This window comes from Heliconius melpomene, chromosome 7 (assembly GCF_056956725.1).
Source record: "Heliconius melpomene rosina isolate 202511_hmr_F chromosome 7, ASM5695672v1, whole genome shotgun sequence".
Taxonomy (NCBI): Eukaryota; Metazoa; Arthropoda; class Insecta; order Lepidoptera; family Nymphalidae; genus Heliconius; species Heliconius melpomene.
In genome coordinates this window covers 14,044,094-14,069,282 of record NC_140395.1, presented here as the reverse complement: position 1 = coordinate 14,069,282, position 25,189 = coordinate 14,044,094, and the positions used below count along the sequence as shown (strand labels likewise).

At 33.3% G+C, this 25,189-nt stretch overlaps 2 protein-coding genes across 9 annotated transcripts; both read left to right on the top strand.

Annotated features, from left to right (window-relative positions):
* The first annotated feature begins 4,848 nt into the window (after positions 1–4,848).
* Positions 4,849–22,940, top strand: LOC146537959 (uncharacterized). Of its 8 annotated transcripts, none has more exons than XM_085188442.1 (7): positions 4,853–5,160; positions 5,698–5,903; positions 6,298–6,552; positions 9,008–9,221; positions 9,961–10,032; positions 18,617–18,899; positions 19,290–22,519. In XM_085188442.1, exons 2-6 carry the CDS (start codon positions 5,730–5,732, stop codon positions 18,886–18,888), a joined length of 987 nt encoding a protein of 328 aa, XP_085044568.1. In that variant the 5' UTR covers positions 4,853–5,160; positions 5,698–5,729; the 3' UTR covers positions 18,889–18,899; positions 19,290–22,519. The 8 variants fall into 8 exon arrangements, with proteins under 8 accessions (XP_085044565.1, XP_085044566.1, XP_085044562.1 ...); XM_085188443.1 differs by lacking the exon at positions 4,853–5,160 and adding an exon at positions 5,211–5,529; XM_085188439.1 differs by lacking the exons at positions 18,617–18,899; positions 19,290–22,519 and adding an exon at positions 11,656–12,362 and having other exon boundaries at positions 4,849–5,160.
* Positions 22,941–23,002: 62 nt separating this feature from the next.
* Positions 23,003–24,793, top strand: Cox11 (Cytochrome c oxidase copper chaperone COX11). The gene is made up of 4 exons (XM_085188446.1): positions 23,003–23,583; positions 23,717–23,872; positions 23,990–24,157; positions 24,525–24,793. The coding sequence occupies exons 1-4, from the start codon at positions 23,350–23,352 to the stop codon at positions 24,666–24,668; spliced, it is 702 nt and encodes a 233-aa protein (XP_085044572.1). The 5' UTR covers positions 23,003–23,349; the 3' UTR covers positions 24,669–24,793.
* Positions 24,794–25,189: the final 396 nt, after the last annotated feature.

Sequence of the window (25,189 nt, the reverse complement as noted above, 5' to 3'; positions counted from 1 at the left end):
ATATATAATAATTATTATGAAACTAGCGACCCTCTTGCGGCTTCGCCCGCTTTTACTACTGGATTATTCATATAATGTATGTTTGCAAAGCACTTAAGATAATGTGAAAATTAATTAAACCCTAATGCAATCCGCATTTTCGTAGTTTCAATAAGGATTTTCCAATTGTTTTACACAGCAAGGATTTTTTAGTAGGTACCGTAATTTTAAATCTGTACTACTAATCTTTTCAAGTACTTATTAAAATATATTTAAATGACTATTTTTAGATAGTTAAATGACTATTTTTAAACAGAAAAAATTATGAACAAAAGCCTACCTACTAATAACTACTACAAAAAATATGAAACCAAATATATCGCGCTGAAATAATACATTCAACTCCAATTATTCAATACGTGCAAACGCATCTAAATCTTCGTTGCTATGCCTCTATAGCGGGTGGGTTTTTTTTTCGAGCTTGTGGTTAATGCTGAAGAGGGTATTCTTTCCCTGATGAAAAGCAAGCACTACGTGGCTGCCTGTGAGGAAAATTAAATAGAATGCATTGGCCGGGAATCGAACCCGGGCCGCCCGCGTGGCAGGCGAGCATTCTACCACTGAACCACCGATGACTGCTCATGACGCGCTTGTATAAGCAAAACGTCGCGGGGCGCGTTTCGCAGCAAGGATGTTTTGATATTGTATCAACTTCTAAAGTACTTATTAAAAAACAGTAAAAGACAGTTTTGATCTACATTAAATGGCCATCGTAACTAATATACTTATTTATATGCACAGCTGATGAGTCAACGGCGTGATGTGTCAACAATTAAATGCGTTTTTCTCTAAAACTATTCGCAATTTCGAAATAGAGTAAAAAGCAGATTTTATCTTCGTTTAACGTAGAAAATTAATAAAGTATTTTAAAGGATAAGGATTAATACCATTATGGAAAAATATCCCTCACAATAAAAAATATATTGAAATTACTATTTTTAGACAGAAATATGATCACTAAACGTTATCCTTAAAAGATAAAAATATGTCATCGCGGACTTTTTTGTAGATCTTATTAAGAGGAATAATACTCCAGTACATTATTTTCATGTAGTACTTACCATTAAAGCAGCGCATGCGCGAAAGTGTCTCAACGGGTAGGACTTTAGACACATTTATCGTATTTAAGTTAATTTACATAAGAATGTACAAATAATAAACTATATATAAACCTTCCCTGAGAAATACTCGACGTAATGGTGAAAACCGCATAAAAATCCGTTGGGTGGTTTAGAAGAAGAAGAGTTAGAAAGTTCAGACAGACACGAAAAGCGACTTTGTTTTATAAGATACTAGTGGACCCGGACGCGGCTACGCCTGCTTGAACTATAAGAATATTTTCGCGTCGGTCATACTCATACTATGCCGCCCGAAGGCTAGGTCATTTCGAATCAGTGACATCTCCTTAATTATTTAGTAGAATGTTATACAGTAAACTATAATTTCAATCTAGATAAAATATTAAAAGTGACTATTATATTTATTATCATAAGGATGAGTATCAAAATGTCGCGGTAAAAGTTGCGTAGCGACGGTTGTTATTAATATGGCAGAATAAATTGCATGTCAAATTAGAAAGTACTTTAAAATATATTAGTTTATATGTGTAATATGATGTTATATAGCCTATAGCACTTCTGAAGAATGCAGCTTTCATACAAAACAAAAACAAAGTAAATCGGACCAGTAGATCCAGAGATCTTAGCGTTCAAACAAACAAACAAACAAACAAACAAACAAACTCTTCCGCTTTATTATATTATATAAGATATAAGATATAGGATAGGATAGGATAAATTAAATCTTTAGGTATTTTGTCCCGCTTTTGGCGAAAGAATCCCGCTTTTTAACTTAAAATGTTCATAAATCCTGTTTTTCACTGAGAAAAAATCTGGCAACGCTGATAGGTACATATAGCTACTACCAAATTTATTTTTGAAACGTGCCGTTACGTTCCCATCGAGGAATTCTGCACGTACGTGAATATATAATTAAAATGAAAATAATTTAAATGATGATAATGATAAAGATTGATCCGAGTGAGAATAGGACCTGTCGAGTTTACGGGCTTACACTGTCCCACTGCGCAAAGAAGGCACAAAATAAAATTTGTTATGAAAATGTTTTATTCACGTTGCTTATGAAAACCCTGTCAAAATATCTTTAGGAGTTCCTAATAAAAGCCTAATACTAAATATGTTTGACACGTGTTTTAGATTCGCAACGTACCTACTATTATACAATATGTTTATTTAACACAAAATCTTAATTAATTCAGTAATAAAGTAGTATATTTTTTTATATAAATTGTAGAATTCTAGTAGATACACTCTCTACTTCCTTGCATATTAGTAACATTACTTGCAGACTGCAGTTACAGAGTGCAGACACAAAATATTATGCAATGCACGCTTTAGTGATCTAAATCAGAATTCAGAATTATACACAGTATATAGAAACGATAACTACTACGACATCCGTCGTGTACTCGTGTCGATTAAGCCAATAACAATAGGGAAGCAGTAATCGCGTCGCCATTCTAACCATGTAAGAGAGAAAGAAATACGTATATTACGTATAGTCTGACAAATATGTTATTGATAATGGGAAGCACGCGCGGCAAATTGCGCAGAAAACGTATTTTGAAGTCTGCACATAGACACCCGCTCACGCCGGACCGATTCCCCGTAAGGGCTCGCGGGGAATCGTTGCGGGGTGTGACCGGACTACGGTACAGTCGAGTGCAACGCTATCAGTTCATTACTATGAAATATGAATATAATATCATATGATAGCATCATATATATGGAATGGCGTAGTAGAGCATATTTATCTAGTAATATTATAAAAATTAGTAAAAAACACCAAAGCAACATGTAAAATGAAGATATGGTAAATTGAAAAATTAATTAAAAAACTGAATTAAATTATTATAATGAGGCCACATACAAATCTTCTCAATCCAAATTCAATAAAAAAGTAAAATTTAAAAAGTAAATTTAATATATAAAACATGCAAACAAATACAAGATTTTGGCGTTAGGCAACATGCAAAATCAACTTATGGGTAAGTAAAAAATTTTTTAAATAATGGAAATAGAGGTCTTAACAAATAAATTATGTTAATAAATTATATCTCCAAATTAAATCAAAATTTTATTACCGTTTTATTTAAAACGTTAATTAATGCATGCAAAAATAAAAATTGATAAATAATAAAGCAAATAATCAAAGCAATAATTACAATTAATTATATTCTTGTTTGAACAATATAGTGTGAGCTCGATTGTACCTTCAAAGATGTGTGGGTGCGAATTTCCTGTAAGGACGTAGCGCTCACACTGACGCAAATGGCAAACTATGGCAAAGGGATACCGCACTCTCATTTTTTGTACCTCAAAATTTATTGAAATAATTTACCCAATATTATTTTCTTTTATATAATCTTTAAGAAGTTTAAATATTGCCAGATATTTCTTTATTCATATTGCATAGTTTATAAGCTTGTATTATGCACACTGAATGTTTATGTTGTACATAAGTGTGTATATAGTTTATACACATATACGTTAATATCATGTGCCATTAGTTATATAAGCAGAAGCTTGGAATTGATTAATTATTTATTGACTCAAAAATGTTATTATACTTTTCGGGCTAGTCTTGATTTTATTCTCGACAACAATGTATGGAACAGCTGATTATTTTGCGATATTTAGATATCCTCATAAAATATTCGTTTTGCATAATTTACTACAACATAAACATGATCAGATATTTTAATTATCGTATAGGTAAATGTAATTTGCTAAGCGTGAAGTAAAACAACATAACAGGGTAACACTGATCGAACGTTCTCTGCGCATACGTATACTGCGCAATTTACCGCGCGTGCTTCCCATTATCAATAACATATTTGCCAGACTATATCATATGATATTATATTCATATTTCATAGTAATGAACTGATAGCGTTGCACTCGACTGTACCGTAGCCCGGTCACACCCCGCAACAATTCCCCGCGAGCCCTTACGGGGAATCGGTCCGGCGTGAGCGGGTGTCTATGTGCAGACATCAAAATACGCTTTCTGCGCAGTTTGCCGCGGGTGCTTCTCATTATCAATAACATGTTTGCCAGACTATACATTATCATTTAAATTAGTTCAAATATTTACTAGCGTTTGCAAGTTCAGTTGCTTACTACTTTGTTTTAATAGTTTGACTGAGTTTAAATGCCACGTGATAGATGGCGCCACTTTGCGCCTTACGGGGAATCGGTCCGGCGTGAGCGGGTGTCTATGTGCAGACATCAAAATACGCTTTCTGCGCAGTTTGCCGCGGGTGCTTCTCATTATCAATAACATGTTTGCCAGACTATACATTATCATTTAAATTAGTTCAAATATTTACTAGCGTTTGCAAGTTCAGTTGCTTACTACTTTGTTTTAATAGTTTGACTGAGTTTAAATGCCACGTGATAGATGGCGCCACTTTGCCTAAGAAACATAACAGCATGTCATTTAAGACAATACAAATACAGAAAGAATTTTATTTAAGTTTAGCAATGAAGTTATTGAAAATTATTCACTAATTCGTTATTCCACATCTATGCATATAATTATTACTAAGTGACATAAATCACGAGACGCTTTCATATAAAAGTAGGTCAAGGCTGAACCAATTGAATAGTTCTATAGAATAGATTACAGTATTTACATTACTTTACATTATGATAAACAAATCAAACTGATAAATCTTATAAGTATATTATAATTGATAAATTATTTATTGTTCTTTATAGTAGAAAATATACACTATTAGTGTAATATTTAAAAAATGAGAGTTTTACAAGCTTTCTTTATTATTGACAATGGCAACATTATTAGAGCTTATTTTGGGTCATTCGTTTGCTCGCTTCCAACTTGTACTTCGTTTGGGTTATAGTAGAGGTGCCTTTCGCTTCGTTAAACTTGCAACATAGCATAGTTTAGTATTTTCATTCTAAGAAAGCTGGCGGGTGTGCAAAATAAATGTGTTTATTATAAAACAACTGTGTCGCATTTACATTGAGAAGTACAACACCTCTAATTGTCTATAATATAGTGAATGATATAGTCGAGGTAAGTGCCAACGAAGTTTTGTAAACCACAATGAATCCGACAAGTGCTTACCTTGCTCTTACGACTTTTCATCTTGAAAATTTCCATTTGTGAACTTTCGAAGTAAAGTTTCGAAAAGTTTTAGCGAGTTTGAAACTTTTTTGAAGTTTCACGAGTATCGTGTGTACATTTATGTTGATTTAGTTAACGTATTGCGAATACTTAGCCCAGGAAATAGTTAAACTTAGAATTTTCGTCGCCATTTTATTTTTTGTCGCGCTGGAAAAGCGGCCATTTTCTTTGTGCCGCGTCGCTTACGACGACTCGTATGTGGTCCGTAAAGTTAATTTAGTTAAGTTGAGGCGTGATCTCATCATATGAAGTAGATCGGTGAGATAATTTGCTATATAACGTGATAAAAACAACGTCTAATGTAATATTTTAAGTGCTCCGAGTAAAGTTTTCGCAATGGCCTAATTACTGCGTGGTGTTTAAAGAGTGTAGAGCGTATATTTTGTACGTAGATAGCTAGTGTCAATTAAGTGTTGGGTGTCGTAGGACGAAGGGCGCGGCGCGTGGCAAGAGACACCATGGACGACGACCAGCAGTTCTGCCTGCGGTGGAACAACCACCAGTCGACGCTGGTCTCCGTGTTCGACACACTACTGGAGAAGGGCATTCACGTGGACTGCACCCTGGCAGCCGAGGGGCAGACCCTCAAGGCTCATAAAGTAGTCTTGTCTGCTTGCAGTCCCTATTTCGAGGTTGGTACGATGCTAACGTTATCTAGGTCAATTGGTATCGCGTATAACTAAGTTGCAGGCACAGTTTTGCTCTAATAAACATTCCAGTTGTTTCGTTCTAGCTTTCATATGTTTGCAATTAGTTTGGATTAATGTATAGATGAGTTGGCAATTGAAAGTTGTTGCTACTACTTTTCAAAATACGAGTTTTAAAAAACTATTACAAACGCTTAACATTAGACTTAATTACAATGTCACCAGTAATTAATTTGATAATTATACCTTAATTATCTCTTATTAACTTGATTGGTACAGTGACAGGTTTTTTTTACAAAGTGACAAAATAAAATAAAACCCAAAAACAAATATATGCATATTTATAGATAATAATCAATAAACATAATAATTGTTTCAGAGTGTACTATCCCAACAGTATGACAAACATCCTATAATAATATTAAAAGATGTTAAATATGCTGAACTAAGAGCAATGATGGACTATATGTACCGTGGTGAAGTAAACATATCTCAAGACCAGCTAGCTGCTTTGTTAAAAGCCGCAGAGTCTCTTCAAATCAAAGGTTTATCAGATAACAAGCCCTCAAGGCCACCGTCGCGCCCTGCCCAACCTACTGCACACCCGCCACGTGCCCCATCTCCACCTCCACAAGTAAGAAAATTTTTATTTATTGTACTTAATTTACCTTTACAATAAGTATTACAGTTACATTAAGATACTTAGTGTAAGTAAACATTTTAATTATTCCGTAAACTGTAAATTAGGGCCATAATGGCTGACTGTAAATATGATGGTTGTGTAATTAATCTATTTTCATTCATTCAGAGAATGAATTAAAATGATTTCTTTGTTCTAGAACTTAATGTCTCAAAACATGGTGCATGTTGTCTTAACTCTTTAAGTTCACTGTTTACGCTGCTATATGAAAAATAACTTGTCACATAAATAATGAAGGAATAGGAATTATGGAACAAATCTGAACTACATGCTAAAGTCAATTTCAACTATAAAAATATAAAATATAATAAATATTGTATACTAATATACTATTAGCTTTTTATATGAATAAATAAATAACAGGCATTATTAAAAAAAAAAGGATTTAACTGTAAAGAATGACCATAATACTTAAGAATCTTATAAATATAATGTTTTAGCCTACTAAAAATATTATAAATATAAAGTTTTAGCCTACTTTTAAAGTTAAAACTTATATTTTAAATTAAAAAACCATATTATTACCCTCAATACAAAAAATCATTTCAACATGCAAACAGAACAAACAATATGTTAATCAAATCACTAAATATTTTTGATTACTTGCCTGTAAGCATTTGTTGTGTTAATGCAAACTTCTGTAAACATGAAACATAATACACATTATGTATTCACGAGACACAATTCTAGGAACATTATAGTATTTAAATTAAAACAAAAGAAAAAAAATTTTGCATGTTTTATATTAATTTTACTTTATACCAAATAACTAAGGCTCATATTTATAAATGACTCCACTCCAAGAGTGATTTTAGGAAGCTTATTCTTATTCATAAATTATAATCATTATTAATAAATAATAAATACTTATTAATAAATTCATATTATGAATGAAAACAACACCCCAGGCTGAAGAGTTTTAACATGACAAATTCTGAATCTGTGTGGTAACCCTGACAGGGTTATTATAACTTATATATATATATAGCCTTATAGCCTACTTTGATAAAGTAACTATTCATTGCTAAAACTTTTTTCAAATTGATCTAGTAGTTGATATTAACATGTTTGAACAAACAAATTCTTTTATTGTATAATATGAGTAGAAATAATACAAATAACTTGTTTTAAAATAATAAAAGCTGCTGCTTAAAATGCAATATGTATAATTGTGAAATGAGGTGAACAGGTAGACCATTTGGTCTTACCACCCACCACTTGGCATTTTTTCATATATATAGCATGTGGGGAAAAAACATTAAACTGATAAAAAGCTAGGTATTTGTTTTCTTTAAATTATGGAGGATATGTTAATTACCGATAAATCTTAATAAATTTTAATATTCTATTTTGCTTTGAAATATAAATAAAATATTATACTTTATTAAACAATATGTCACATTTATGTGTAAATTGATATTACAAAGAGCTATTTAAGCTATTTTTTATGATCCAAGTAATTAAATTAATTTGCTTTTGAATGTTGTTTATCTTATATACAAACATAATAAATGTTCAAAATTTTAATTCATTAATTTAAATAAATAATATTTTTTATAAATACAAAATCTTGAATGTTTTAAAACTGCAAGCCAGCATAGTTCTTTTAAAAACTAGATGTTATCTTTGATATATTGTAACTAAACCTCTTCTAATATGATGACTAGCCATGTAAATAATTAATTGTATGATTATGCTCTTTGAACAGGTTTAAATATGAATTATGTTATTCTGTACAGCATTTCTTCTGTTACTGTTTATGTTTACCACCATAAATAAATATGGTTGACCTTGAGTAATAACTATGTTACACATGTCTATTTGCCTCATTCCATAGTGTTTATTCATAATATTTTTAAAGTTACTAAATTGTTATTGTTTGCTATATAAACACAAAATAACTCAGTGATTCTAAAAATAATTAGAATTGCCATTGAAGGTCACTGTAGGATTCCTTCCAATTATAATAATTCTATTTGCAACAATGTAAATGTGCTAATTTATTAGTTCTTAAAAATATTTCAACTACTTATGTCTATAACATTAATGAAATATTTTGAGAAATTGAGGAATTAATCGATTGTGCGATGCACAGGACGGTAATGAGTTTATCTATATGTTTGTTTCTAATTTCTATGCAATCCGATTTTTGTGACCTTCCTCTTAACTTTGCTAGTATCATTAAGACATTGCAATAACCTAAGTTTACCACAGTGACTCCCAAACATATTATCAAAATAAAAATAAATGTACTTGAATTCCTTAATATTATTTTTTTCTAGGCTACAGTTTTGGCTAGATAATATAAATATTGCCAGCTGTAGGCTTAATCAAAACTATTATGTTGTTGACATAAATATAGTAATAACAGCATAAATTACCTCCCCAGGTGAGAGATGGTAGCATCGACAGCCGCGAGGGCTCCATAAGTCCATCGCGACGTCGGAAGAAAGCCCGTCGTACGTCCACCGAGAGCACCCCCGTACCAGCGCCCGAGCCCGAGGACCTGCCATTGAAGGAGGAAGTGTCACGAGATGGAGTGGAGGATCTGACGTTAGATGAAGAGGCCGAGCCTTCTGTTACACATAATGATGTTGTACGCAGTAAGTATTGTAAAATGTTCTTTGTTTTCTTTGATTTCACTGTACATTCAATATATATATAGTACTTTTCGGTATATACATTGTAGTTGAGTGAGTCCAACTCAACGTCTCCATACTAGAGCAGAAAAAAGAAAATAATTAATTTTCCTGTACGGAAAATGAATCCACAATAATTATGTTTCCCGTTTTACACTGCTACTGTGCAACAACTAGGGAATGGAATTAAGCTGTCTATAAAAACCGTTGTTTAGTATCATGCTGCTCATAGTTCATGATTAATTGTGTCATGAACTTGAAAAAAGATTTATGGAGAGATAGGAATAGTAAGGTGTTAATGTATTGAGGGGACTGATAAAAGAAGACATGCAGAAGGATTTTACATTTAAATTATTATTAACTTAAATTACGTTTCCAAAAAAATATGGATTTTTTTGGGAAAAAACTTGAAAATTTTGCTTCTATTATAATATTTTTATAATTATTAAATAATTTAACAATTTATGTCCATTAAAACCTCTTCTAAGATTTTGCGCGTAACTAACTTAATTAATTTCTCTCAATCTTCGTATTTTTTGACATAATATTATCTCATCCATGCAACACTAATCTTTTCGAAAACTTTTTTAAGATATACTTATAATACTAAGCTATATTGGATTATATAGAACATAAGTCCCATTAGTCTGTTTAAGGGTAGCTGCAATTGCAAGTAAGATCTGATTAATTTGAATAATTTCAGATTTTCAATGGCATATGGAAAGATCTCAAGATGAAATGATGAATTCAAATGATAGTGTTCGAGAGACTCAAGGTAAGACGCTATCATTATAGCGATCGCTGTTACAGACATTTATGGGACACCATGAGTGCTTGTAAAAGCTATCTAACTTGGAACATCTTGTATTGCAAGTACGTTTTTTTATATGTTTTTATTTACTATTAAACATAATTATGTGTATTATTATTAAATTTCAATACAAGATGTTAAGTGGGACTCGAGATGTTTGTTTTTGGGGCAATCAACTTTTTTGTATCTTTATTTTGATATAATAGTATTTTATAATAGTACTTTATTGTTGTATGAAGAAAAAGATCATTGCCCCAGATGTACAAGGAACGGATGAAATGCGCAATGTCTTCCCATAATTTGAAATACAGACAAACAGTTATTGCTTAAAATAATGTATTTATCTTGTTATATATAAATATTATATACCAGAACAGCAGATACGAGAGTGCTAGTGTTTTCACATGTGAAATTTTCAACCTTTAATAATTACTTATCTAATATTAATATTATAAATTACTAATCTTATTGCAATTTTATATTTCCTATATATGATTTAGGATATTTCAGAGCAAGGTAAAGGTAATGGCTAAGAGGTATTGTTTTATTGTTTGTAGCCCGTTGAGGCGAGGTATGCGACAAGGTAAGTATAGGTTCACATTTATATCACTAGTTAGTGTAGTGTACTGTGTATTCGCTTTGTTTGTGATGTGGGACTCGAGTAGATCATTGCATGCTTCATTACTTTAGAAAATTTTACCCAATTGTAGAGTAAATTGTGAGCACACGACCTTCGGTGTCGATGTCTCCATATTTAATTACTAGTGCTAACTTTATTAATTTTTACATTGTAACATTACGGAGTGGACTATGAGACGGTGAGTACGAGACGTATCAATTACGCCCATATAAATAGAATATAGCAAAACAATTAAAGCCAGATAAAAATAACCTTATTGATGAAATTGTCAGTAGTGTTTTGTTATTGGTCAGTCGAGTCGAGTCGAGCGTACCGTGTTCTTGCCAGTTGTGTGACTGCATCAAATCATTTGTTGTAGAAGAATATGGACTCCCCCCGAGGCTTGAACTTTACAAGGTAAATCAAATCTATTCATTTTATCTCGTAGTTTGTTGGTTTATGTGGCTTATTTATTTATTATTTTTATTTTTTCGTTTCTTTATTTGCATTCACATGTGATTTCACTGCAGATGTTTTCTTAGCAATTCATGTTTAAAATTATTTTTTTGACTCTTTTATTTGCAAACGTGCATGTGTTCACTGGGTAATTTTTTTTTAATAATATTGAAAACGGGCATGAAAATTTCCTAGTGGATGCGCATTTCATTTCATCTTTACTAAATTGTAACAAAATGAATAAAGATTAGGGCTGCGGTGTTGAAGCTTTTACGACGTAATAATTAGGACAGGATATCAATGTCCTTAATACCTACTCCTTGTGCATAATCCCGCTAAGCTGTCCCAGCATGACTACACTCTTACTTCATTCATTTTTCTGTTATCTTTAAAAAAATGTACACTACAAAAACAAATTTAAACTTGCTAAAACATTACTATTGTCATTTACCTGTGCAACTAATTGTAATGCTTGTTAACCTCATTCTCGCTTTCATAATTTCCCCTTCCAGAACCATCCACCGATCTACCAAGTTACTTGAATTACATTAAAACTCCTTTTCCATTAACGCGCGGGTATCTTAAAACTATCAACGTGAAAATAGAGAGTAAGGAGGAGTTGACCGAAAACATAAAAGTTAGAGGTAGAAAACCCTATAAGAAAAGAACTATTAAAACTGAAAAGAAATTAAAAAAAAAGCGCGATATAATAAAAGAGGGTCAACGTACAGATAGAAAATACGTGTGCTCAATTTGTAAGAAGAAAAAATATAAGTATCGAAGGAATAAATTGAGACATGAGAAATATGAATGCTACACTGGGCCGCAGTTCACTTGCGACAAATGTGACAGAAAATATTCGCAGAAAAAAACGTTAACAATGCACATTGCGCAAAAACACGAGACGTCCAGCGAAATACAAGCCGAGACCAAACCCTCAATTGATCTATTTTGAATACTTGTTGCTTTTACTTTTGTTTATTATTATTTTTTCTTATTGTCTTTATTTTTTTTTCTTTAAAATATGAATTGTTAAGAATACTACATTTTTTTTTCAAGTTAAAATCATGTTTCTTTTTTGTTGATTTTTAAATGAAGCCAGTGCCATATTTGATTTTTTTTAAGTTTAGATAGTTTGTAGATTGCAAAAAAATCCTATTTTTTTGAGTTTGTTTTGTCTTGAAGTAAAAGAGTTTACGTTATATTTTTGTTGATTTTTAATTAGGTTTTTTTTGTTTGAATATACATATTTTGCTATATTATGTTTTTTCTTTAGCTTCTCAGTATTCGTTAGTAGTACATATAAAAGTCACAAGCGATAATCCGGACTGTACTGAAATTTTCATTTCAGGAAGAAGAACGACACCGAGACACAGTATCATGACACGTAGTAAAAAAGTCAGCGAGGAGACGAACACAACCACCCTCGCCATACTAAACAACGTCAGCGCGCCGCCGGCCGCGGCCCCCGCCCCCGCACCCGTCCCCGCCCACGACGAGGCTAAGGAGAATAAAAGACAGCGCGCCAAGTCACCGCCCAAGGCCAAAACCGAGCCCAAGCCTAAACCCGAACCCGAGCCTGAGCCCAATGACACCAAGCCCGACACCCGCTACCACATCTACTCGCGCGGCTCCCAGCAGCTGCCCTGCGCGCAGTACAAGACGGACAAGGGCTACCGCTGCCCCAACTGCCACCGCTGCTACAACGCGCGCAAAAACCTCGTGCGCCACGTCACGCTGGAGTGCGGCCGCGAGCCGCAGTACAAATGCCCGCACTGCTCCTACAGCAAGCACCGCCGCAACGAGCTCAAGAAGCACATCGAGAAGAAGCACCCCTCATGCGCAACGTCCCCCGCGACGCCTGCAACGCCCCTTGGTGTTAAGTAATCGCGTCCCTAAAATTACCCACGTGCCTTATATAAACTTCCTTTTTATATAATATTGATTGTAAAGTGTTATGAGCCTCGTTTACTGCCTGTGCTGCTACAAGGTAATGATGAGCGTTTCTACAGCAAGCATATGGCAATGAGCTCAAGAAGCACATCGAGAGAAAATATCCATCATCCCCAGCACCCTCACAAGCTCCTCGGTGTTAAGTAGCCACAACCCCTCCCCCTCACCCAAGTGCCTTACTCGCCGCGGCGAATTTCCTCTTAGATGATATTCGTTCTAAAGTTTAATGAGCCTCGTATACTTATTGTATTTTGTGATCGATATTCGACGATATATTTTTACTATTAAATGATGTATCTCGTCAACCGGACTTTGATTTCTCACCCTCGCCGCTCGTTTGCCGCTCTTATGGGAAGATAACTCGAACGCGGAGACGTTCGGTTTGTGCATGTCTGCATGAATTAGAAGCTTCGCCTCTTTTTGATTTCTAACAGAAATTAATTTTTTATTTTATTTATATATATATATATTTTTAATTATTATTATAACGCATTTCTTTGGTTCCTTAATTTTATTTTAGCCTCTGGTAGTATTAACAAAACGGCGTCGCCCGCAGTAGCGCTTGAGTTATTATTTGCAATACCGTTAATGTGTTGTATTTCAGAGGTGCGCAAGGAGGCCCTGCCGTCGGCCTTGCTCTCGCTGCTGTCGGCGCAGCGCGCGCAGGCCGCGCTCGTGCCGCGTCTCCTGCCTCTCCCCGACCTCCCCGACCCGCTCAAGGCGCACCTGCTGCAGCAGGCCTTCCTCCAGAACAACAACACCGTCGCCGCCGCCGCCAAGCACGACGCGCTGGACGACCGCGACTCGGACCCCGACCCCGACTACGACGACACGGACGACATCGTGCTGCCCGAGGAGGGCGACGCGGGCGAGCCGGGGGACGCAGGGGGGCGCCGCGACGACGATGCCAGTCGCCAGTTCGAGTGCCGACACTGCGGCAAGCGCTATCGCTGGAAGTCCACGCTGCGTCGCCACGAGAACGTAGAATGCGGAGGCAAGGCGCCGAGCCACCAGTGCCCGTACTGCTCCTACCGCGCCAAGCAGCGCGGCAACCTCGGCGTGCATATTCGCAAGCACCACAACACGGAGTGGTACATATACGCCAGCAACAAGGTGCGCCGCAACAAGAAGACCCCCGCCTAACACACACACACACACATACAAGCACACACGCGCGCGCGTCTCACACCAAAGTAGATACCCAACCAAATCGGTACTGCAATAATATTATTTATATTTACATTTTATTTTGTTAAAGACATATTTTTAATTTTTAATATACACTAAAGATAATAGTTGTAATTTGCACATTCCCTAACGGCATTAGAGTTAATTTGTTGTTTTTTTTTGTTTTTTTAGAGTTTATTCGTCGTAGTTAAGACTGACCCTAAGTATTTTTGTTCACGAGAACGTTTTTATTGTTGTATTTATTTCGCCGGCCGCCGGTCGAATCCCCTTCCAAATGTTAAATCTGACCTGAAAGGTTGTTTTCGTAGAACTATATAATGTTAACTCGAATTTGTCTAGTTTTAGTATCCTAACATTCCTTTTATGGAATAATTCCAAAATATGAAAACTTAGTGCAATTGATATTATATAAATGTTGATATTCATTTTGAGTCACTGTTACAATTATTTAAAGTCGCGGAAGCTTAGCACTTCCGACACGGGTAAATTTTTGTTTAAAGTTCTCCACCTGAAAGTTATGTTTATATGTTCTTGTTATATTTTAATTTAAATTATCTAACATATTATCAGGGACCATTTACTTGTCTTCCCGTTTGTAGACGATCCAAAGTTTATACTTTAATAGTTGTATTATTATTTATTAGGCTAATGATGGTTTTGGACCGCGAGGTCCGCAGTTAGGTAAGCGAGCTCATCGACTATGTGCCTACAATGTTACCTGTAGATAATATAAAATATTTATTATATATTATTATGATTATGTGGTATATCTCGGTTAAATGGGTTAAAAAAATGTGTTCAAAATTTAAAAAAATATATGTTGGTTGATATTATCTGATATTTTATCGCAATAATCAAGTTTCTTTTATCATATTGACTGTTGATATTTTTTGTTGTTAATTTAGGATAACAAAGCTATTTGACCAAAGTCAGTATTAGTTTAAAGTGTTATGAGTAAAGTCGTTGCTAAGCATTGAATAATGGATAATAATGAATGCAATGTCTCATCATATCAAGCTAGTTGAAGGTTTTAGGTATTCATTGTATGATAGAATTAAATTGGAATGTTACGATGTTCACATTGTTTGTTAATGTTATTGGATTGAATTAGTTAGAGTGACTTTTATATGAATATATTGGGGTTTACTTGGTAGAAAAGTTTATTAAAATATAAATATAGTGTATAATTATAGACTTTTTTATTTATTTTTTATTTACCCCTTTTTATTTTTTTTTGCATTTGTATTTTTTTTACATTCTGTTAGGTGAGTTTGCATCGTTTTTATTTATTTTTGTTTTATTTAACAGTGCATGGACGCATGATTCACCGCTTGCTTTTTGACTTTTGCATTGTTTTGTTTTTCTTTTCCTTTCGTTCATACTAATATAATTAATAATTTCAGGTAGACAAGAAAGCCCATGGGGTCGGGAGACTACATTTAATTAACAAAAGTTATTTAGAATAGCGCACACAGTGACTAAACCTAAAACCTTGTCGCTCGTATTGTACAGTGCCACGAGTCTCCTCTTACACGTTTGCAGGGACATACCATTAAAGTTACCTTCGAAATCATTGATCGTTTGGACCTGTCAAAATAAACGTTTTGATGATTCTTTTTTGTTCTTTTTTTTTTACTTTCCTTTTGCAAAAGCTTTCATCACAGCACTCGGTGGACACTCACAGTAGAATATATCGTATGTATATGTATCTATCTTATTTGTTTATGTATATATTTATCTATATATAATATGTATTGGTATTCTACATATGTATATATTATTTGTGATTCGTATCAGTATTATATAATTTCGTATATAACATGTATGTATAATTGTGCTTGTACTGGTTAACACTCGGGAATGTCGAATGTGTGTGGCGCAAGCGTGGCGCGTGGCTCGAGTAGTGACGGTGTCGCTGTTGCAGGCGCGGGTGCCGGAGGGGGCGGAGGCGGGGAGGACGCGTCCTTCACGCGGCTGGGCGGGCTGTCGTGGGAGCAGTGGTCGGCGCGGCTGGCGCTGCCGCTGGTGGCGGGCATGCGCGTGGCGGCGCCGGCGCTGCCGCCCGCGCCCGGCGAGCCCAGCTTCACGTGTCCCGATTGCGGCCGCGTGTACAAGCTCAAGTCCTCGCTGCGCAACCACCAGAAGTGGGAGTGCGGCAAAGAGCCACAGTTCCAATGCCCCTACTGCGTGTACCGCGCCAAGCAGAAGATGCACATCGCGCGCCACATGGAGCGCATGCACCGCGAGGTGCACATGAAGCCCGAGCAGTACATCAAGCAGGACAACGTGGACGCATGCACCTAGGCGACTTGCCGCTCCGACGCTTCGACTCTCGCTTATATACCTATTCAGGCTCCTCAAGATTATTGCCGATTGTGATAAATGTGATGAAATCTCTCTTGTGATAGTGACTCGAGACAGTCACGTTAGATGTAGTCGCCTGGCTCGTTACCGCTATACATACTCTATGAATTTAATCTCGCGTCGAATTTCTGTCTTACTATTGACACTGGGTGCAGATTTTGCAGCGGTGTGAGCGACTGTTGCATTTATCCAGTACGTTAAGGAAAGTGATTTGTATAGTTACGCTTTATATATTTTTATGTAGAGCATTTATCGTGTAAATGATCATTCCTGGTGTTCGTCGACGTCGGGCGTGTTCTAGACACTGTGGGCTAGATCGTTGCTTAGAAAAGTTTACTTCTTGTTACCAATTACAGTTACTACGGACTAAATTTTAACATTGATTACGAGATTATTAGAATCGTTGGCAAATATAATGTACCTACTTTACTCCTTGTCGAGTAGGTACCTAATGTAGTGAGAATGGAAGAGCTATGAACAGATGCGTTCGTTGTTTTATACTTTTAGTTATTAATTAAAATGAAGCTATTCGTCGCTTAGTTTGCAAGTTATAGGTCTTTGCCATAATGCATGTTCCATTATTTTTGTAATACTCAATGTAATTATTTTTTTTTACTTTTTCAATTATTTTAGATCTCTTTACGTGTAATGCATTTATTTTATATTAATCTAGAGCGTAAAGCCGGCCCGTGCGTTGCGCGGGGGCGAGATCGTATATTGTATAAGAGGTATTCATTGTAAGTTCCTGGAGACGTTATTTGATGTTATACTTGGGGCCAATTGTTAGTTAAGATATGGTTAGACCAGTGGAATCGAGTGCCTTATTAAAAATGATTGTTAAATTTTAGACTACACTTGTATAGACACTGCCATTGAGGGATTATTACTAGTGACCCGCACAAATCACGTCATATTATTAGGATGATAGCAAAATCTTCCACTTAGTGTTTAAGTATTTTTTATACATTACCATTTAGATATTATAAGTTAGCGATATCGCGCCGAGCAGAATCTTTCGCGTTCCCTTTAAGAGAGGCCTAGTTTTTGACACGAACGATTGTGTTTCCGCGATAATTGATTAGAATTTTAGCTGCAGGAGTTACCATCAAACAATCAATATGTAGAACTCGTTAAGTACAACCATTTAAAGTCATTTCAGTAACATTAAGTGCCTTCGAAAAGTTAGTCATTAGGATTTAAAATGTTAACAACAAAATATCTCGGTTGTGATCTTTGAAAATAACCGCTGCGACCGATGACGGAACAAAATGTTGCTTTTGTATTTCCCGAACATATTTTTAAGTACAACATATCTGTGATAAGGATATTCTCAAATTAAAGTAATTTCGCGTATTGCATTGCGAGTTTTTTTCACTCAATGACGCAGACCCAAGTCTAAGTGATCCTACGATAGCAGATCCTTCAATAAGAATTGACACCTAGAGCATTCAATAAACTGTAGCATATAAACTGACAATAAGAAGTTACAGTGATTATACGCATTTGATTGTATTTTATAACCTTTTTGTATTTTTAATAAAGTTGCTATTCTCGATATTATTTTAGTTTTTATTTATCATATGTTGACCTGCAATAAATGACCAATTGGACTTAAAACATGGATTAATTACGGTAACTAAGATTTTTAACGATTTTACCAATATATCCTGAATTTTAACACTGCATGTTCTCTCTTATATTAACATTTAATAAAATCACGTTTCATCTTCACTAAAAATGATGGTACTTTCAATTGAGGTGAATATGAAACCGATGGTCGCATGTTAGGGTCGCCTTGGTTGAAGGGTTACTAGGACAGTAGCATTAGTATGTTAGAGAAGGAACAAATTAATGGGAGACATGGTGCATTATCCTACGCTTCTCACGTCGGCACTGTGGTTTGGCTTACTGTTACGGTGGCAGCTTATTATTTGCACGTATTTATTTTTATTTGCGTTTTAATTTCAGTTGCACAGTTGTACACGCCTTATATATTGGGTTATGGTACGCCCGGGCTCAGTGGTGGCAAAGCCTGGACGCTCTATGAGTGCGTGGATTGTGGGAACAAATACAAGCACAAAGGCTCTCTGCAGCGACATATTAAATACGAGTGTAGAAAACAGCCAAGTTTCAAGTGTCCCTACTGTGTGTATCGCGCATATCAGAAGCATAACCTGCTTCTGCACGAGAGGCATCTCCACAAAGATTTACCAGAGAAGGTGGATTTCGTGTCGGAATGACACGAGTCAATGTCAGTAAACAATTATTTAACACTAACTGGCTAACGGGGACATATTGGGCATCCATTGGGCTTATTAACAACACTAACTGTACAAGTACATATTAGGATAGCTCACCAAGCAACCAAATATTTGTATATATATCTACATATACACGTATGACTTCTTATTTTCGCTTCTTAAGCTTTTTTTAAGTATTTATTATTTTTCATTTGTTACAAATATACATATTTTTAGTTGCTTCTGTGTAAAATTCTGTCGGCCTCCTTATTCATTAAGTAAAATTATTTGAATGTTAAATATCATCAATTACCTTTTACGTTCCTTAACTTTTTAATCTGAGAACATATCAATAATTGCAAATTTTAGAGTTATTAAAAAATCTAACTTTTATGTTACAGCTAATGAAGATCAAAAGAAAATTTTAAAGATGATGTCGTCGGAAATATCAATTGGACTACCGAATATTCGATTGCCGGTGATTAAACCGATCAAAATATTTTAACTAACATATTTACATTACAGAGCATTTTGATTTATATACATTTTGTTAAATATAATGTTGACAGGCACGTGGGATATAGGATCACGTGATTGATGCTAGATTTATTATTATATTCGTAATGGAGATATAACGTAGTCCTAGATTTAATATTTAATACATTTATTAAATATTTTGTAAAATGTTATACGTGGAAATGTATTATATACAGAATGTTCTATAAATGAACTAAGAAAGCGAAATGGAAGGCAGCGACATAATAATAAGCATAATACATATTTATAGTTACCACCGAGATTTTAATATAAAATTTGAAATTTTGGTTTTTGGTGGCAATGTTCACTTTTTAATATAGATTATACGTAAGACATGTTTTTTGTAATTTTACTTGTAGTTTGTTAAATTTTCTTGTTCTTGTTATTATTTTTTTGTTTAGTGTGTGTTCCTTGTTGCCAAAGAAATTTATCAAAGTAATTTATACGAAACCAAATAACTGTATTATAGTTTCAGTATTTTTGTTAAAATGTATAAATATGATATTTGCATTTGTTATTGTTAATAATAAGTTACCTTTTAGAGTTCAAATCGAAACGCGCAATATTTTATACCAAAGAATCTAGAATCGACCTGATTCTAGCCTTGGTAAGTGCCTTAATAACGCCTAATATATTGTTACTAAGTATAATGTTTTGTATTTAAGTTTATAAATATATTTACGTGTTGAAACTTATGCCTAGAAAAATATTTTTGTTGTAAATTAGAAACGCTATGCACGGATTTTGCCTAATGTTGCCCATGTACTAATAATCTTATTGCGATTCAAAGACTTACAAGAAACAGCTATGACTTAATTCGTTATAGCGAATGAAAGTTTGTTTATATTAAGGATTTTTAAAAATTTCAATTAAACTCGCTAAAATTCATCAATTAATACGTAGCCTTACCACAATATTTGGCAAATTACCAGAGGATTTTAGTGATATTCGCATATTGAAGTTTACAACAAGTTTCCAACTGCTAATGAAGAATACAGTAATTCCTAAAAGGAAATATTTAATTGTGAATGAAAAGTTTAATTTCATATAGTATATTAATTTTTGGTTCTACAACCATCTCAATTTCGTTTCTGATTTATGAAAATACTTTACGATTTATATAATGAATCATTAAATATATGTACAAAAATGTTATAATTTTTCAAGATTTGTTTGTGTTAGCCCGGACGGGCAGCGAAGTATGTAATGGTTTTCAATTCAAAATTTGAATTTCTACAAGAACAAAGCAAAGCTACATTAGCGTTGTACTAATTAAAATAAAAACTATTTTATATGAAGGCACAATATACAACTATACACCTTGTTATTCATATATCCGAGATGGATTCCAGTAAAATCTATTTTGATATAGGTCTTAACATTTATGTTATGCCCATTAGATGTTACATAGTTGTGTTAGCCATAAATTTGTAGTGATAGAATTCTTAAACTGTTCGTAGTAAGATTTGACAATCTTAATATCATCAACTTTTCATGTTGATTGAAGTCAATCAATAAATTACTTAGCAACCTCTAATGGTCCTACGGCGATTTTAGAGAATCATAGTTCAATTCAATTAAATATTTCTTTCACTTAAGAAATAAAATAAATAAATGAACTTCCCAAATGTACTTTTAGTTTCATCATCAGTTCATATACTTAAATGACCACATTTTTTATAATCTATGAAAACCTAACCAACCTTACACAAAGATGAGGTGGTATACATTGATAAGAAGAAAATGGGTAGGTTCGACGCTCCTCCAAAAATCTCGTTCTTCAAAATAATATTACAAAAATATTTTTTATATAAAATTTTTTATGTTGCATAATTGTTTACGAACGATTTATATCAAAACTTAATATGAGAATATTAATTCAAAAGGCCGACTTGAAAGTATGAAAAAACGCTTTAAAAGATATTAAGATACGTTCATTATGGAGTCTTAAAGTTTATTTAAATAATTTTGAAAAATACATCGTAACTTGATAAATATTATTGAATAGAAATTATAAAATTTTATTATCTTCTAAATAATTTGGTGTTAAGTAATATTATTTGCTATTTTTTAATATAGATTGTGCAAAATTCATGAAACAAGTAACAATTAAAAATAATCTTATGTATTAAATCCTTTTAGACGCAATTTAATTTTAATTAGAAATCGTTAAATTATACGAAGAGTAAACATTACGAAAAATATATTTTAAAAGTCCATATAAAATTTCGTTAGTATACATCTGCTTAACCTACGTTAGTAATTGATATAATTTTTAATAGAAAAATATTCTAACCACATTTTGATTAGTATATAAATAAAAAAAGAATATACTGATACACATTTTTTATCAAGATTTTGTTTACAGAGACAGTATAGAAGCTACATAAAAATATGTTTTATTCCTACACTTTATGAACCATTTAGTTAAATTTAATAACACTAACATTTCAAGTTTTATGTAATGTTTAATAAATTGCTAAATATTTTCTTAATGTTAGTGACTTGTGCCAAAGCATTATTAATAATGTATTAAGAATTATGTTTATTAATTTAATTATACATTTTACATTTACAATTGTACATGTTTAAATGATGGGTTTATATAAACGTTATTCAGCCACATTTAAGTAATATGATAAGTATCAATATCATATTAACAGAAATATGTATACATGGACGTGGGAATGGGGCGATCTGGGTAGGCCGTGCCGACCTCAAAAAAAATAAGTGTAAAGAAAAATACTTTCTAAGGTAAAGTCAATGCCCCTGGAAAATATCTCTAGATACGCCGAATTGACGTTTCAGAACTCTGTGTCGAGTTGTATCATATTTTTACCAACTTGAAGAACAAGTAAATTTTTATAAAATTTTTAAACTTATGTTAAATCAAAATAAATTAATAAAATCGACAATTTCAAAATGTTAATTAATGTTAAAGTCTGCCTTATAGTTCAAATAATTCAAATTACTTATTGGTACACCACAAAAAACTAATGAACTATTTTTATTTTATAAATTATTATAAAGTGGAGTGTGTTTGGTTTGTTTTAATTGCAATATGCATGAGAATAAATGTTCTGAGTTTAATAAATACTTTTCTTATGTACCCATACCCTCAACCCCCAACGGCTATCGTAAAGGTTATATTATGGCAGGTATCTAAGTAAAACAAGTCAATTATTTATAAATTGTTGGAATATACCTTGTTTCAGGTGAACTGGACTTCTTTAAAACAATGATGCACAATATGTTGCCCATCATGCCAATGAAGACTAAAAACTACTGGTCCCACTGTGACTCCACTTTTGAATGTGAAAAATGCAAGAGAAAGTATAGGCATAAAAGCACATACAGACGACATGTTACCTACGAATGTGGCAAGGAACCTATGTTTCGGTGTCCATTCTTAGACTGCACATACAAAGCTTATCAGAAGACTCATACAGACGCTCATATCAAGACAAAACATAAAGTTCTTACTATAGAATATAAAGGATGATGCGTCACTCAAAGTGAATATATTAAATGTGATATTAAATATAGTTATAATTAAAGTGACGGTACAGTTTAATGTAGTCATTTCATTTTTATTGGATAAGGTATAAAAGTAAATTAAAACTTACCACATTTCTGATATTCTCCGAGAACGAAATTCATAATGATCATCGAAACTCGAAAATTGCGCCAAAACTGTTCGGGATACACCATAGACAATCTATCCAAAATATTGTAATGCGGTATAACGTTATATTTTCTAAACGTGAAAAATTTATTTTTCTTTTATGTCACTGTCTATAATCTGTCATGAGAAGGAAATACTTGAAACGTCAAAATTCAATAAAATTCTTAATTTACGGATTTGTTTTACAATATAAAATGTCGTGATTGAATTTATGAATAAAACAAAAATAGCTTATCAAAATGAATAAGTTATTTTCCATAAACAGGTGTTACTTTAATACTTTAAGGTGTACTATTAGTAAAACACCCTCAAATATATTAGCAGCTAAGAATGTATTACCGAATATGTATATTGTCCGTGCGGCTCATGAGCAAAAGAAAATCCGATCTACTATGAACTATATGATAGCAATTGGTGTAATGACAGTCGGCTTAAGTTACGCAGCAGTACCTCTGTACAGAATATTTTGTCAGGTGAAATAATCTAACCTCTGGACATTATTTTTTTTATCTAAATTATTTAATAAATATATAAATTGAGTGATAACAGCTAGACACAAATCCATTTAACTTATTTTTGTACTTTTTCTTTTAAAATTCTTTATAGGCATATAGTTATGGAGGCACTACAGGTCAAATTGAGGCAAATGAAACAATAAGTAACATGAAACCTATTAAAGATCGACCACTCAAAATTCGTTTCAATGCTGATGTAGCTTCTTCAATGCAATGGAACTTTAAGCCACAACAGGGAGATATAACAGTGAGATTTTATTTAAATTAAAGAATTTTATGTAATATTTCTAGTTCAGTCTGTTCAACTAATAAAACTATTCAGCTTTATAAATATTAATATTAGCATTGATTTCAATAATTTCAGGTTTTGCCAGGAGAAACTGCCTTAGCATTTTACACAGCCCGTAATCCTACTGACAAGCCAGTAATTGGTATAAGTACATATAATGTTATTCCTTTTGAAGCAGGACAGTATTTTAATAAAATTCAGTGCTTCTGTTTTGAGGAGCAGTTGCTGAATCCCCATGAACAAGTACTACTTTTCTATATTGTGAAATGCTCTTTTTAGCTTTAAGCTTTATAAAGAATGTTCTCCAATTTTTTTAGGGATTGTGTATGTGTGTGCTAAGTGGCAAAACTTAGTGTTGTAACTCAATGCCTCCCAAAGTTGGGATGAAACCCTAAACTATCATTGTATATTGTAAAAGAAAAAGATATAACAAACGAGTGGAATCATTTTAAATAAAACAACTAAATTCAATTTGTGGTGTTGGTGTGTGGTAGACTGAGGTGTATGAATATATGCAATTTATCTGGTTCAAGAGTTTCATTGGAAATGTTATCTACACATATCATATCATGAAAATTAATAATTATATTAAATAAGTGAATATTTTCAGGTAGACATGCCAGTATTCTTTTACATAGATCCAGAGTTCAAGGAAGATCCTAAAATGGAATATATTGATGAAATAGTATTATCTTACACATTTTTTGAAGCCAAAGAAGGTCTCAAGCTTCCTGTTCCAGCCTATGCTAGATAAAATGCCTAAATGTTTGAAAACAAATGTAAATAATAAATATATGTAGTACTTAGTACTGGCTTAAGTTTTTTTTCTGCTATGTATTAAATTTCTAAATAAAGTCTATTAAAATATTAATTTCTTAATTAGTAGATTATTATTAACCTTATTATTGCGTTTTGTCATACCAAAGCAGGTAAATGATAAAAATATACATTAAATCATTACCCAAAGTGATTTTAAACCCATAACCATCGCCTTAATAGCATGCAAGTAGAAAATTTTATTCAAGTAAAATTTTGAGCTTAAATTGTCCAGAGTGAATTTTTCAACTCGGCATTCATATAGATTCCTGATTCTTTTGTCGTTAGATTCAAGAACTGTGCATTACACTACATTGAATGGCTCTCATTTTACATTTATGCCATATTGACAATATTAGTAATTAATTATTTTGCTTCATATATCTACATTTTAAATCTATCATTGTTATAATGTAAGGGAAATAAAACACATTTTAACTTAAACACTTGACAGGGCAA

Coding starts and splice junctions, on each gene's coding strand:
- LOC146537959 (XM_085188436.1), top strand. CDS start 5,730: ATGGACGACGACCAGCAGTTCTGCCTGCGGTGGAACAACCACCAGTCG. Junction 6,553..9,007: donor CCCCATCTCCACCTCCACAA/GTAAGAAAATTT, acceptor TTACCTCCCCAG/GTGAGAGATGGTAGCATCGA. Junction 9,222..9,960: donor ACATAATGATGTTGTACGCA/GTAAGTATTGTA, acceptor GAATAATTTCAG/ATTTTCAATGGCATATGGAA.
- Cox11 (XM_085188446.1), top strand. CDS start 23,350: ATGAATAAGTTATTTTCCATAAACAGGTGTTACTTTAATACTTTAAGG. Junction 23,873..23,989: donor CACAACAGGGAGATATAACA/GTGAGATTTTAT, acceptor CAATAATTTCAG/GTTTTGCCAGGAGAAACTGC. Junction 24,158..24,524: donor TGCTGAATCCCCATGAACAA/GTACTACTTTTC, acceptor GAATATTTTCAG/GTAGACATGCCAGTATTCTT.